Source organism: Lingula anatina, chromosome 2 (assembly GCF_051362555.1).
Source record: "Lingula anatina isolate TDL-2025a chromosome 2, LinAna3.0, whole genome shotgun sequence".
Taxonomy (NCBI): domain Eukaryota; kingdom Metazoa; phylum Brachiopoda; class Lingulata; order Lingulida; family Lingulidae; genus Lingula; species Lingula anatina.
In genome coordinates, this window is record NC_141768.1 from 1,515,427 (window position 1) to 1,531,559 (window position 16,133).

Sequence of the window (16,133 nt, forward strand, 5' to 3'; positions counted from 1 at the left end):
AGTTTGTTCACCATTACGCACTAGGTCTCAAACTCTGTTGTTTATTTCCATTATCAAATTTCAACAAACAAAACGACTTCAGAATTTAGCACTGCACGCGTCTTTGACACATTTCCACTTGGTGTAGGGGAGTTCAGTTTGTAGCAGACACTTGGCATGGCTTTTAATGGGAAAGGATCACTTAAGTAAACGATGTAAATCTTGATATTTTTTGCAAATACTCAATAGATTTAAAATCGTATTTGAAATTATTTATACAAAAATCTCAGTACATGTTACTGAGCTGTCCCCCTCAATTCTTTCTTTTGCAAAAATGGACTGAGCCGCACACATTTGGAATGTGGCACTGGTATCTTTGATACAATTTGGATACTTTTTGGAGATTTGCACATGGGTCAACCAAGTACGCTTTCCATGGGGAACTTTGTTTACAAATTTTTCACTGCATGGAATGAACAGTACACGTTCTGGCAATGACACTTTATTTGTATCAGGACACATATATAGCTCAAACATATTTCCATTAGTAAAAGTGTGTCGTGAGACTCGTGATCGTAGAATCCACTTATATTATTTTTCTAACAATTCCATATTTTTAAGCTTGTATATTTTATAATTTACTACATGAATTTGGTGCTGGTCAAAGGAGAAACTATAAAGGGCAAAGATACACTTACAATCTTAAATTGGCGAGTTACACTCATGATAAAAACTATGAAACATTGAATGTAAAGTTCAATTTCAGTTAAACAAAACTCAAAAATGCAAAAATCTATAAAGTCCTTTTTAATATAGTCTATCGCTTTCAGGCTTCTATTTGTATGTGTAACAAAAAAGTATCACTAATTTAATTGTTGTTTGATCATTTTTGAGAAGCTTGCGGTACAGATAAAATAAGAAAACTGTTTTAATTCTCTCATCCAATCTGCCATGAACAGCTAGGTTAAGTATGCCAGAAAACATATTGGCACATGCAGGCAGAAAAGCTCTTCATCTGTGAATTCTGAAATAATGAGAAATAAAGAAGCTGACAATAATTGTAATGAAAAAAATGACAATAAATAAAGAGCTAACAGAGCAATTTTAGAATACGCTAAGGTACGTAGAGTGGTACGTATTACATATCATACAGGTACATGGTAAACCCATGGCATTCAATGAAAGTTAAACTAAACAACATGAATTGTGTTTTACTTTAGAAGGCCTGCTTTACAAACGTAATCACTAACCAGAATTACCTTTGTTAAATGTTTGTCATCCTTTTCAGTTCTAGAGTTCAGCTACAACCCGCAACAGATCCACATTTATCCGCCTCTCTCACTTCTTTACACGTGTTCACTCCAATTTGTTTACGCAAACTCTTAATACATATGTAGGTCAACATTTAATCTCCTGCATAAATGATATAAAATTACGTAAATTCAAACCCTTTTCCTAAGGTAAGGCCCTTCAAAAATGATAAATTCTCATTAATAAAATCATACAAAAGTGGCCCAATATTCCAAATGCATATCCACAAGCACATGTTTGCCTTTTGCGTATCACGCATCAAGAATAGGTGAAGGTCGTTCATAAAAATACTCACTGAAACTAGTTCAAACTGGATGTGTGCGATTCAGCATCGATTTCAGGTTAGTTTCAATTAAATGCGAATAAAATATGTAACCTTTAACGGTTTTTAGATAGAAAAATTTTATAGTTTGGCAGAAGTATCGAGAAGCGCCATTTTTTTCAAGATTTTTAGTTGAATGTTGGATTAGGGAACCGTGTGACCATACTAGATAGTGTGCAAACTATTCCCTTCAAAATCTTAAACTTTGGATGATATTTTAACTCATATCTAAAAATGAAAAAAATTCAGGCTGGCAACTTTTTTTCTCGCAATATAGTCCCACCCCCTACGAGAGTCATTTTGAAACCGATTTTTTTTCATAAATTCAAAATCGTGAACATATTTCATTTTAATTTGTGGATGTTTCAGTAATCCTTTGAAATCTTGAGTAAGAGCATGAACTTTTCTTATTATCTTTACAAAATCACAACTCAAAACGCCCTGGTTTGTTATTAAAAGGATTTTATTTGCAAGGTACGGTTTTTCACGTCAGCCATCGCAGATGTCCAGAAACGGCGCTACTTCGTGACGCGGACTCACTGAAAAGTTTCAAATAACCGCCATGACGTTACGTTTTTCAGCCAGTTGCCATATGACTGAGTATGTGTCCTACTGTCTAGGATTACCCCTGACACATGCCGCCGGCCTACATGAGACAACCGACATATGGAGACGAAATTCACCGGCAGGAACCAAATAAAATGTGACTATATTTAAGGGGTTGATTAATAAGCCACTTAGAAGTTTAATCACTTACTTCTGCTGCCCCTTGCTCAACAAATTCCTCACTGTACATTTTCAATAGATTCTTGCAGTGCACGCAGGACCCTGCACACACGAGGGAAAATGGCGGCGTATTTTTTTTCTGATTTGGTCGTTGAAAAACGACCAAAGAATTTTTAAATAACACGTAAAAGTACTTCAAACACTTAGTGGCCATATATATTTCTCTATTATAATTAAAAATTACAGTAAGACAGACAACGGTACCTCTGTTGAATATTAAACAATTTATATTAATTTATTTTCTTTCAGAAAATTTGCGGAACTAGTCAACGTGTGTGTAAGGCGCATGGGGGTACATGGGGACTTTACGACATTCGGTTTGAATGCTTTAACCACTTTTGATAGGGCTTTTATGTATTGTATTAGATTTATGTGGCAGTCTAAGGTTGTTCTAGGTGGTTTTTAAATGTATGCAACTCGGTTTAAAATCATATAGCGATTTTACGACAATTGTTTAGTAAAAGTCAAGGTGAGACTGACAGCCGAGCGTGAATTTTCTTACGGAAAGGTGTTTATCGTCCTTTCTAAATGTATTTTCACTATTGCATTATTGAACTTGGATGGTTAGAATGTGAAAAATGGCTATTGAGGCAGTATAACTGGAAGTGATTGAGTTGCACGCGATGATGTCACCACGATAATGATGATGGGGAAATTCATGACATGAGTCCGTAGGGTATTTCCAAAGACGGTCGAAAGAAACCCCGAAACTACTGGTATTTCCGACGCCAGTTTCCATCGCTTAGCTGTAAATTATTCTGATTTTGGAAGCATAGGCCTGGAACAATTGTCCGTACAGTAGCAAGTTATACCAGGACTGTATCTAAATCTACAGATTGATATTTAATTAACAGCGAAAGACTGGGGCTGTGCAATCCAACAGAGGGACGCAGGCTTTGTGCATAATCTATAAAGGATTTGGTTTTGTACAACAATGTGACAATACGCTTTCAAAACGACTGACTAGTTACGGAACCGTATTTATGCAACTGGTTTTAGATTTTGATATAGAAACACATTCTTGAAAAACCTCAAGAACATTCTTATTGTTATTGCATATATGAATAGGAAATGCACATCTGCACAAGACTTATTCAGATGGGGAATTCTGTTTTTAAGCAGATGATTCCTGTATTCATTTGGACACTGATAGCAGTGATTGCACTCTGTATTCCTGCCAGCAATGCAGCACACATTGACTGCACATGGGACACTTACAGAGACAAAGGAACCAATAGATGCGAGCCTTGCAGTAATCTCTGTCTTCCAGCTAGAGGAATGATGGAGGAATGCAGGAGACGCTGTGAAGGTAATTGAGATGTCGTTTTCTTACAACACGTATGAATAATTTTGTCTGAGCACATAAGCACTGAGCATTTCATTTTATTTTGTTTTCTGTTCTGATGTAAGAATTTAATCCCCTTTGGTACTTCTTAAATTTTAGTAGCATTTTACTCATAAAAAATTATACACAGGTTTATGGTTTGCATTTATCTGTGGGGGGGGGGGGGGGGGGGGGCGACAGTATGACTAGTTTAGAGATATATTGTAATATGTTAACTGACATTGACAAAATCAATATAAATGGCCTTTGTGTAGCCTGTGCTGAAAAATTTCCCTGATAGCCCATTTGGGACATATGGGTCTGACAACATGAGTACAGACACATGCCACTGTAGCAGAATTATTGGTGAGCAACTGAACAAAGTCACAAAATTTTTCTTGTCTTGATTCAGTATTGCTAACGTACCAGTCTGTGGTGTGGGAACAGTGCATAGTGACATTCCAAGATGCATGCGATAATGGATGGGTTTTTTTTTTCTTCTTCTTTATTTATTTATTTTTTTTTTTTGAATCTTTCAATTTTATTTTTTTCTGTAGACTTCTTACAGAGGAAGGCTGCGGATGCAGAACCTGTCGTTGACAATAAAGAACCTGTCGAGGACAAGGATGAACCTGAAGGAAATCTGCCGGGCTGGGCGACTGCATTGGTGGTGGTACTGGTTGTCTTGATCTCTGGCTTGATCTCTGCTGCCATACTTTACAAAATTAACAAATGCAAGAGGAGAAATACTCAACATGCAGGTACTCACACTTTACAAAGTAGATAGAAACTGTCTTTTAAAAAAGTAAGAAAAAGACTGATAGATTACTTAATGGCAAGTTTATCTTTGTTGTATATCTATTTTGTAATTTATTGTTATAATTAGTACCACCAGCGTGTACGCTGGCGGTACTCATGGTTTTAGTCCCGACCCGTCACGTACAGTTCCGCTGGCTCCTGCGGCTCCGCAGGATGGCGTGGGATACAAGTCACCACTTCTCCTCCTAGACTGCAAGGACCTGTGTCCCCATCTATTGGATTTAGGTCACATATAATCTCAGCTTGAACCCCCTGGTTTTTTTTGTCTCAGTCGGTGCATTGGCCTGGGCGTGAGGCTTGTTGAAACGCACCCTTGTCAAAATTTTTGAAAATTCAAGCCAAATATCTCCCAACCCGAAGGAATTATGGGAAAAATTTCTACAGATGGCTGACCGAAAGTCATATGTGGAGATTTCAAATATGCCCTTGGATTTGACCTTTGACCTTTATTTCAAAGTCAAACGGGCCAAAATTTTCTAAAAATGGGAATTTTTTTGCGAAAATTGTTTTATTTCTGCCAATTTTCAGAAACTACACAGATTTAACCAATAATATTGTGGGCAGGTGTTACCCTTAGGGTTATCTTTCATCTTCTTGCGTTTGGGGTTAATCGGTGCATTTTCACAGGAGTAGCAGCCGTTAGATGCTGAAATTGAAAACTCTCTAATTCTGGAACCGTTAATGCTAGAGACCTCTTGTTTTATGTACAGACACAGATGTGTCTGTACATATTGCCATCACCTGCGTCTGTCGTCGCCGATCATGTCGCTGTCGCCGTGCACTTTCAGCGTTAACACCATAAGTGGAAGACAGTTTTACTTTTTGGCTTTATATTTACAGAGCTGACTAATATTCATAAAACGCAGGTCAAGTTCGAAAATCAGCATGATCGGGCCATTATTGTAGAATTTATGCTGTTTTTCCACTTTTTAGCATATATGCAACACTGTTAACACATTTCAAGGAAAACCGATAGGCCTGTTGTCATGAAACTCACAGGAGTAATCAGTCTTACTAAAACGCAGATCAAGTTCGAAAATCGGCATGATCGGGCCACTATTTTAGTAGTTATGCTGTTTTTTCACTTTTCAGCATATATGCAACACTGTTAGCACATTTCAAGGAAAACCGATAGACCTGTTGTCATGAAACTCACAGGAGTAATCAATCTTACTAAAACGCAGGTCAAGTTCAAAAATCGGCATGATTGGGCCACTATTTTACTAGTTATGCTGTTTTTTACACTTTTCAGCATATATATGCAACACTGTAAACACAATATAAGAAAAACAGATGGGCCAATTGTTATGAAAGTCACAGGAGTGGTCAGTTTTACTAAAATGCAGGTTGAGTTCGTAAATCAGCATAATCGTGCCATTATTTTAGAAGGTATGCTGTTTTTTCACATTTCCTCAGATTCAATTTTTAGGCATGTTAACAGTCTCATTATTAAACTAATAAGATACGTGAAAGTGTTTGTTTGACATTTCCTGCATCTTTACAACATTGTTAGTTGATTTTGTAAAAATGATGGTAAACATGTTATCGTGTATTGTGTAATAAAGTTTCAAAAATGGAAATAAACTCATATCATTGCAGTTTGTCAGATTCAATCATTCACTATGTTCAGAATCTCAGAATGGAAGAAATTGGACATTTAACACTGCTTTATTGATATTTTTCTCATCTCATCAATTTTTTTAGTTGATCATATAAAAATGGCAGTAAACTGTTAATTTTGTTTTATGTTAAAAATTGTTATAAATGGGGAAAAAAACATTTCAGAACAGTACTGTCTTGTTTACATTTTGGCATTTTCAAGTTGTGACTTTGAAGTTCCATGGGCCTGAAGACCTTTGCTAGTAACATTTTCTGAATATCCATGATACTAATATTTTATTATTAAAAATTGATGGTCATTATGCTGTTAAACATTATGTAATATTGCATCAAAATTTGAAAAAAACCTATTTTGGGCACTGCTCCCATGATTACCTTTTAAGAAAAACCATGTCACTTACTGTTCTCAAACTTACAGGAAAGAAACATGGGACTAAAATACAGCTTCAGTAGAACGCAATCTGCCAGTTAAACAGTTTTTTTGTGAAAATTTAATTTTTCACATATTGGCATTTTCAAGGTGTGACTTTGAAGTTCCACAGGCTTGAAGACCCAGGCTAGTCACATTTTCTGAAAATCCATGATACATATATTTTGTTATTAAAAATTGATTGTCATTATGCAGTTAACCATTATGTAATATTGCATCAGAATAGAAGAAAACATAATTTTGGGTGCTGCTGCCATGATGACCATTATGGGAAAACCATGTTACTTATGATTGCCAAACTTTCAAAAAAGAAATACAGGACTAAAATGCAGCCTGAGTTGAAAAAGCAGTTTAATTGACTTCTTTTTCTGGAAGTTTTACATTTTCAAAGTGTGAACTTGAACTCCCATGGGCCTGAAGCCTTATGCTTGTTTCACATTTTACTTACATTGGTATTACCTGTTGAGCATAATTAAAATTTGATGTTGAATTTGCAGTTTAACATAATGTACTTTTGCATCAGAATTGACAGTAGCCTATTTTGTTATTTCCTGCTTTTTGTCTGTACATTTGACAGCTTTGCTGCCTTGTTTCCATTTTGTAGAGCTTGTCAAGTGCAACACTGAAGGTGGTTTCCGTTTTTTGTTTTCGATACGGCGTATTTGTTGTACTATATCAAAAAGTTCAACATCCAATATTCAGTGGTGAAAATAAAATGTGAAATACTCCAAAATTAGCAGAGACATGCCCATAGCTACTGTTGAACTTGAATAGGAAGTCATATACTGGTAATCTATCTGTGACCTTGAAATTGACCTTTGACCTATTTTTCATGGTGAACTGCCCTTTGGAAGTTTTCTGATCTTTATATCTCCAAAACTGGCAAAGATATGCCCATAGTTACTATTGAACTTGAATAGGAGTCATATACTGGCAATCTTACTGTGATCCTGAAATTGACCTTTGGCCTTATTTTCACCATGAACTGAACTTTGGAAATTTTCTTTCCCTTATATCTCGAAAACTGGCAGAGATAGGCCCATAGTTACTATTGAACTTCAATAGGAAGACCTTTCACCTACTTGTTATGATGAACTGTACTGTGCATGTTTTCTGGCCTTTATATCTCCAAAATTGGCAAAGAAATATCCATAGTTAGTATTGAACCTGAATAGGAAGTCATAAACTGACCTTGAAATTGACCTTTGATCTACTTTTTTTATCATGAACTGAACTTGCATATTTTCTTGCCCCTCTAATCTTCAAAACTAAGAGAGATGCCCAGTGTTGCCTGTAGGTTTTTTTTTCTTTTGTCAGCATATATGCAACACTTAACACATTTCAAGGAAAACTAACAGGCCTATTGTCTAGAAAATCACTGGAGTGATCAGTGTTAGGAAAATACAGGTCAATATTGGAAAAACCACTTGATTGGACCATTTTTACAGTTATGTTCTTTGTGTATTTTTGCATATTTTGAGAACTCTTGTTTATTGCATTTTATAGAGCTTGTCAAGCACAAGACTGATAGTGGTGTCCCTTTTTTTTTTGGTTTTCCATCCGAATGCGCTTACTCCAGCTGGTGGTACAATATCCGGAGGCGGTATTGCCTCTCTGATCCTATAGTTATCATTGTTATTGAAGGGTGAGATCAAAATCACTTGATTCATCCCTCCTCTCTGAAATAGATTCATTTGCCCTTTAATAAATCACACATTGAGCACATATATCTTTTTAGATCAAGATACATCTGTGATGCAACCAATGGACCCAGCTGGAGATCAGCCTGAAGAAGAGGACAGACCATGCCGTAAGAAAAGGACTGATAGATTTCTTTATGACAAAGTTATCTTTCATGCACATCTATTCTATAATTTATTATAGTTATTGTACCACCAGCGTTGGCGCTGGTGGTACACATGGTTTTAGTCCCGCCCGGATCATTCCGCCGGCTCCGCCGGACGGCTACCGTCACCGCTTCTCCTCCTAGACGGTAAGGGCCCCCGTACCCATCTCTTGGATTTAGGTCACCTATAATCTCAACTCGTTCCACGTAAAATTTGGCTTTGTCGGTATTGGGGTCTAGGTGTGGCACTCATTGCAATGCACCCTTGTCTAAAAATGGCAAAATTAAATGCTAATTATCTACCCTACGGAAGGAATTATGGGAAAAATTTCTACAGACGGCTTTCCAAAAGTCATATGTGTAGATTTCAAATATGCCATTGGATTTGACCTTTGACCTTTATTTCAAGGTCAAACGGGCCAAAAGTTTCAAAAAAATGAATTTTTTTACGAAAAAAAAATTATTTGCCCTGTTATTCAGACACCACACAGATTTAACCAATAATATTATTGGAAAGTGTTACCCTTCAGGTCATCTTTCATCTCCGTGAATTTTGGGTCAATCGGTGCATTTTCACGAGAGTAGCGGCCATAAGATACCGAAACTGAAAACTGTCTGTAATTCGGGAACCGTTAATGCTAGAGACCCATTCTTTTTTGCATTTTGTAGAGCATGTAAAGCCCAACACTGGAGGTGGTCTCTGTTTTTTTGTATTCCATATGGTTTTCGAGCTACGCTGTATCAAAAAGTACTTATTGGTGGTGAAAGCAAAATGTGCAGTACGGTAATGATTAATAAATTTTGAACTCCAGAAAAATAAAACATAAGGCTTGGCAAAGCAGACAACTTGTGGTCAAAAATGACATTATTTCATCAAATATGAACTTCTGGAACTTCAGAGCACCTCCCATTTCAAGAATTTTGACCAAAATGACCTTTTCTTTATTTTAATTAAAGTGATAATAACTCTTCGTTTCGGCCAAAAAATGAATTTTCCTGGAGTAAACAACAATTTTCCCATACTTACCAATGGTTAATGAATCCATTTTTACATTCAAAGTTAGTCCCTGGTTTTTTTCTAAAAAGTTTGGTTTTTTGTTAAAATCTCTTAAGAGATTTTAACAGAGTATAGCCATCAATGGAGGTCACGTGGTCTAAAGACAAGCTCAGATATCAGAATAATAGCTATAACAGCCGTTTTTGTGAGAAAACAGAATATATTATATTTTTATGAGTCACTCACAATGTTTTTATTGTGAAATACAGATTTCATACGAAGAGTTATTATCCCTTTAATTTTTTCTGTAGGAAATTTATGGCACATTATGGTAACCCCAAAATTATAACATTTAGTCCCTTATATCTCCAAAACTGGCAGAGATAGGTCCATAGTTACTATTGAAGTTGAATAGGAAGTCATATACTGGCAATCTTACTGTGACCTTGAAATTGACCTTTGACCTACTTTTCACCATGAACTGAACTTTGCAAATTTTGCTTCCCTTTTATCTCCAAAACTGGCAGAGATAGGTCTATAGTTACTATTGAACTTGAATGGGAAGTCATATACTGGCAATCTTAATGTGACCTTGAAATTGACCTTTGACCTACTTTTCACCATGAACTGAACTTTGCAAATTTTGGTTCCCTTTTATCTCCAAAACTGGCAGAGATAGGTCCATAGTTTCTATTGAAGTTGAATAGGGAGTCATACTGGCAATCTAAGTGTGACCTTGAAATTGACCCTTGACCTACTTTTCACCATGAACTGAACTTTGCAAATTTTGCTTCCCTTTTATCTCCAAAACTGGCAGAGATAGGTCCATAGTTACTATTGAAGTTGAATAGGAAGTCATATACTGGCAATCTTACTGTGACCTTGAAATTGACCTTTGACCTACTTTTCACCATGAACTGAACTTTGCAAATTTTGCTTCCCTTTTATCTCCAAAACTGGCAGAGATAGGTCCATAGTTACTATTGAACTTGAATAGTAAGTCATATACTGGCAATCTAAATGTGACCTTAAAATTGACCTTTGACCTACTTTTCACCATGAACTGAACCTTGCAAATTTTGGTTCCCTTTTATCTCCAAAACTGGCCGAGATAGGTCCATAGTTACTATTGAAGTTGAATAGGAAGTCATATACTGGCAATCTTACTGTGACCTTGAAATTGACCCTTGACCTACTTTTCACCATGAACTGAACTTTGCAAATTTTGCTTCCCTTTTATCTCCAAAACTGGCAGAGATAGGTCCATAGTTACTATTGAACTTGAATAGTAAGTCATATACTGGCAATCTAAATGTGACCTTAAAATTGACCTTTGACCTACTTTTCACCATGAACTGAACCTTGCAAATTTTGGTTCCCTTTTATCTCCAAAACTGGCCGAGATAGGTCCATAGTTACTATTGAACTTGAATAGCAAGTCATATACTGGCAATCTTACTGTGACCTTGAAATTGACCCTTGACCTACTTTTCACCATGAACTGAACTTTGCAAATTTTGCTTCCCTTTTATCTCCAAAACTGGCAGAGATAGGTCCATAGTTACTATTGAAGTCGAATAGGAAGTCATATACTGGCAATCTTACTGTGACCTTGAAATTGACCTTTGACCTACTTTTCACCATGAACTGAACTTTGCAAATTTTGCTTCCCTTTTATCTCCAAAACTGGCAGAGATAGGTCCATAGTTACTATTGAACTTGAATAGGAAGTCATATACTGGCAATCTAAATCTGACCTTGAAATTGACCTTTGACCTACTTTTCACCATGAATTGAACTTTGCAAATTTTGCTTCCCTTTTATCTCCAAAACTGGCAGAGATAGGTCCATAGTTACTATTAATCTTGAATAGGAAGTCATATACTGGCAATCTTACTGTGACCTTGAAATTGACCTTTGATCTACTTTTTTTATCATGAACTGAACTTGCATATTTTCTTGCCCCTCTAATCTTCAAAACTAAGAGAGATGCCCAGTGTTGCCTGTAGGGTCTTTTTTTCTTTTGTCAGCATATATGCAACACTTAACACATTTCAAGGAAAACTAACAGGCCTATTGTCTAGAAAATCACAGGAGTGATCAATGTTAGGAAAATACAGGTCAATTGGAAAAACCACTTGATTGGACCATTTTTACAGTTATGTTCTTTGTGTATTTTTGCATATTTTGAGAACTCTTGTTTATTGCATTTAATAGAGCTTGTCAAGCACAAGACTGATAGTGGTGTCCCTTTTTTTTTGGTTTTCCATCCGAATGCGCTTACTCCAGCTGGTGGTACAATATCCGGAGGCGGTATTGCCTCTCTGATCCTATAGTTATCATTGTTATTGAAGGGTGAGATCAAAATCACTTGATTCATCCCTCCTCTCTGAAATAGATTCATTTGCCCTTTAATAAATCACACATTGAGCACATATATCTTTTTAGATCAAGATACATCTGTGATGCAACCAATGGACCCAGCTGGAGATCAGCCTGAAGAAGAGGACAGACCATGCCGTAAGAAAAGGACTGATAGATTACTTTATGACAAAGTTATCTTTCTTGCACATCTATTCTATAATTTATTATAGTTATTGTACCACCAGCGTTAGCGCTGGCGGTACACATGGTTTTAGTCCCGTCCGAATCGTTCTGCCGGCTCCGCCGGACAGCTACCGTCACCGCTTCTCCTCCTAGACGGTAAGGGCCCCCGTACCCATCTCTTGGATTTAGGTCACCTATAATCTCAACTCGTTCCACGTAAATTTGGCTTTGTCGGTATTGGGGTCTAGGTGTGGCACTCATTGCAATGCACCCTTGTCTAAAAATGGCAAAATTAAATGCTAATTATCTACCCTACGGAAGGAATTATGGGAAAAATTTCTACAGACGGCTTTCCAAAAGTCATATGTGTAGATTTCAAATATGCCATTGGATTTGACCTTTGACCTTTATTTCAAGGTCAAACGGGCCAAAAGTTTCAAAAAAATGAATTTTTTTACGAAAAAAAAATTATTTGCCCTGTTATTCAGACACCACACAGATTTAACCAATAATATTATTGGAAAGTGTTACCCTTCAGGTCATCTTTCATCTCCGTGAATTTTGGGTCAATCGGTGCATTTTCACGAGAGTAGCGGCCATAAGATACCGAAACTGAAAACTGTCTGTAATTCGGGAACCGTTAATGCTAGAGACCCATTCTTTTTTGCATTTTGTAGAGCATGTAAAGCCCAACACTGGAAGTGGTCTCTGTTTTTTTGTATTCCATACGGTTTTCGAGTTACGCTGTATCAAAAAGTACTTATTGGTGGTGAAAGCAAAATGTGCAATACGGTAATGATTAATAAATTTTGAACTCCAGAAAAATAAAACATAAGGCTTGGCAAAGCAGACAACTTGTGGTCAAAAATGACATTATTTCATCAAATATGAACTTCTGGAACTTCAGAGCACCTCCCATTTCAAGAATTTTGACCAAAATGACCTTTTCTTTATTTTAATTAATTTTTTCTGTAGGAAATTTATGGCACATTATGGTAACCCCAAAATTATAACATTTAGTCCCTTATATCTCCAAAACTGGCCGAGATAGGTCCATAGTTACTATTGAAGTTGAATAGGAAGTCATATACTGGCAATCTTACTGTGACCTTGAAATTGACTGTTGACCTACTTTTCACCATGAACTGAACTTTGCAAATTTTGCTTCCCTTTTATCTCCAAAACTGGCAGAGATAGGTCTATAGTTACTATTGAACTTGAATGGGAAGTCATATACTGGCAATCTAAATGTGACCTTGAAATTGACCTTTGACCTACTTTTCACCATGAATTGAACTTTGCAAATTTTGCTTCCCTTTTATCTCCAAAACTGGCAGAGATAGGTCCATAGTTACTATTGAACTTAAATAGGGAGTCATATACTGGCAATCTAAATGTGACCTTGAAATTGACCTTTGACCTACTTTTCACCAGGAGTTGAACTTTGCAAATTTTGCTTCTCTTTTATCTCCAAAACTGACAGAGATAGGTCCATAGTTACTATTGAACTTGAATAGGAAGTCATATACTGGCAATCTAAATGTGACCTTGAAATTGACCTTTGACCTACTTTTTATCATGAATTGAACTTTGCAAATTTTGGTTCCCTTTTATTTCCAAAACTAGCGAGATAGGTCCATAGTTACTATTGAACTTAAATAGGGAGTCATATACTGGCAATCTAAGTGTGACCTTGAAATTGACCTTTGACCTACTTATTATCATGAACTGAACTCTGCTAATTTCTTTCTCTTTTAACTCCAAACCTGGCAGAGATAGGTCCATAATTACCATTGAACTTGAATAGGAAGTCATATACTGGCAATTTTCTGTGACCTTGAAATTGACCTTTGACCTACCTTACGATGAACTTAAATTTGATTGTACCATTTTTAGTTATATATATTTTTTGCATATTTTGAAAATTCTTGTTGATTGCATTTTTACATCTTGTCAAGCACAAGACTGGTGGCTATGTCCCTTATTTTGTGTATGTGGGGGTCTATAGGAATGCGCTTGCTCCAGCTGGTGGTACAATATTCGGAGGCGGTATCGCCTCTCTGATCCTCTAGTTGTTATTGAAGGGTGAGTTCAAAATCACTTGATTTATCCCTCCTCTCTGAAATGGATTCATTTGCCCATAAGTCACATATTGAGCACATTTATCTTTTTAGATCAAGATACATCTGTGATGCAACCAATGGACCCAAGACGTGGAGTTCAGCCTGTAGAGGAGGATGGACCTTGCTGTACGGTCACCAACAAGACCACTGTCTAAGAGAACAGCTGTAAAACAAAACTGGTTGAAAGAACAAACTCTTCAACATTTAAATAATACTAACTCCAGGGGCAGAGCCAGAGATATTTGCCGACCGTCTCTCAAAACCTCTTTGTTGATCCATTCTCCATTTTTGGCCATCTTCCGACAGAAAAAATTAGATATCTATCAATGTAAACTTGAAACTTGAAACTCTGACCCCCCCCCCCCCCCCTATTTTTTTAGACACCCTCTTCTTGTATAAAAATTTAAAGCTACCATTTAAACAAGACGTTTAGAAAGTGCTGTAAGTGTTGATACTAACTTAACTGCCATTTTACTGGGTGGTTTCTTAGTGCCAGAATTTCATTGCATCTGAACATATAATGTAGAAACAGCAAGATTTTAATACGTTAACTAATTGGCAGCTACTTATCTATGCACAAATGTATTTATTGTAATCTAGTCGCAAGTTTGTTTGTCATTCCCTCGAATGGTAAAAAGAAATTTTCTTTTAATAGCTAGTCTACCATCAGTTTATTAAATAATTTTTACCTGTGGATAATGTGTGGCTCATAATATTATGTTGTTAATAGATAACACTGCATTGTCCAAGATTTTGTGTGGGTGTGGATGCAAATACTCAAAATTTGCCAATTGAGTCAGATATGAAATGGTAGACGAGGACAGTTTCTAAAACTATAATAAGGGATGGATTGCTTGTTTTTGTCTGATTTTGCTTATATTTTTTATAGGGAAGGGGGAGTGAAGTAAGCTGTGTGGGCCACAGTCCCTCCAACTCCCCCCCCCCTCCTCCTCCCTGGATCTACATTTGGTGCTGGAAATGATAAACTGTTGAACAAAAACCAGTGTGATCCTTTTATAGTTTCAGTTAGGTATATAAGTGCTTTTTTTGAGAATGAATCTTTGGTAGGCATTTTTAATGAGTCTAGTCTGTGATCATGTACATATTCCCCAGCTTTGGTTTGCTTTATGGGACCAAGTTACATATCTACAGTAGAGTACACCATGGTTGTGAGCACAAGGTCTTGATCTTGACTAATTACATTCTATTGTGGATCTTATATGTTACTTGTTGACCACATTTTTGTGCTGTGATAAAGTGTAGGTATTTTTGATACTTGAGAAAAGGTGACTGTACATATATTTATTTGCTTAAAATACTTATTTTAATGTAGAAAATTTACAAAATATATATTTGCCACCTTTTGCATTTTTAAATTGTATATAAATATAAAAATGTTTATAAATATTTAGATGAAATAAAGACTTTAAAAATGTCCAGTCTTCATTTCTGATATACGTTGTAATTATTTTTTATAATACACTAGATTAAGTGACACACATTGCCATTTCAGTAATTTTGTGGCCGTTTTATCAGTGCATGGATTTAGAATGTAATACATTTATTGTGTCATGTAAGCCAAAAAAAAAAAGAGCAAAGAGGTGGGAACCATTTAATGCCAAAGCTGGAATTTTTTTTCTTTTAAACAGCTACACAAGGTCTTAAGACATAATGTGCACTTTGTAGAGCAGTGCAAACCCCCTTTTTTCAGAGCAATTGCAGTAATTTTGAAAAAAAGTGTGATGGTGTATTGGTGTTCAATTTTTTAAAACAAAGAATGTGTAATTTGTCACCTTTGGACCTGCTGAAATATGAATGCTGACCTCCTACAGACCATGGTTAAAAAATAATTTTGAGCAATCATTCAAGTCTTTTCTATGTGATGACCACCCATATTATAGTACCTGCAGTTAATCATGTCCAGACACTTGTTAATTCATGTCATCGGAGCTGACTGTGGATCAGCACAGTAATTAAAACTTAACAACTGTGAACAAAAAAGAAGCAAAGAATTTTCCAGCAAATTGAA

The 16,133-nt window shown here is 36.2% G+C and overlaps 2 protein-coding genes and 1 long non-coding RNA gene across 6 annotated transcripts in view; 1 reads left to right on the forward strand and 2 right to left on the reverse strand.

Annotated features, from left to right (window-relative positions):
* Nucleotides 1–2,474, reverse strand: part of LOC106170141 (eukaryotic translation initiation factor 3 subunit L) — a 20,665-nt gene extending 18,191 nt beyond the window's left edge. For both annotated transcript variants that reach the window (XM_087006581.1, XM_087006580.1), the window contains exon 1: nt 2,370–2,474. In XM_087006581.1, the coding sequence (XP_086862707.1) occupies nt 2,370–2,408 (39 nt within the window). In that variant the 5' untranslated portion in view covers nt 2,409–2,474. The remainder of the gene's footprint in view (nt 1–2,369) is intronic.
* Nucleotides 237–1,350, reverse strand: LOC147763313 (uncharacterized). Its single transcript, XR_015333214.1, has 2 exons — nt 1,239–1,350; nt 237–1,003 (listed from the first exon to the last, which is right to left on the reverse strand). It is a non-coding gene; the product is annotated as an uncharacterized LOC147763313 (long non-coding RNA).
* On the forward strand, nt 2,200–15,539 carry LOC106170145 (uncharacterized). 3 transcript variants are annotated; one of them, XM_087006582.1, is made up of 6 exons: nt 2,200–2,315; nt 2,648–3,707; nt 4,280–4,483; nt 8,330–8,401; nt 11,883–11,954; nt 14,156–15,539. In XM_087006582.1, the coding sequence occupies exons 2-6, from the start codon at nt 3,470–3,472 to the stop codon at nt 14,257–14,259; spliced, it is 690 nt and encodes a 229-aa protein (XP_086862708.1). In that variant the 5' UTR covers nt 2,200–2,315; nt 2,648–3,469; the 3' UTR covers nt 14,260–15,539. The 3 variants fall into 3 exon arrangements, with proteins under 3 accessions (XP_086862708.1, XP_086862709.1, XP_086862710.1); XM_087006583.1 differs by lacking the exon at nt 11,883–11,954; XM_087006584.1 differs by lacking the exon at nt 8,330–8,401.
* Nucleotides 15,540–16,133: the final 594 nt, after the last annotated feature.

Excerpts from the sequence above, each read along its gene's own strand:
- LOC106170145 (XM_087006582.1), top strand. The coding sequence starts at position 3,470 with ATGCACATCTGCACAAGACTTATTCAGATGGGGAATTCTGTTTTTAAG. Across the intron at positions 4,484-8,329 it reads GAGAAATACTCAACATGCAG|ATCAAGATACATCTGTGATG; the intron begins GTACTCACACTT and ends ATATCTTTTTAG. Across the intron at positions 11,955-14,155 it reads AGAAGAGGACAGACCATGCC|ATCAAGATACATCTGTGATG; the intron begins GTAAGAAAAGGA and ends TTATCTTTTTAG.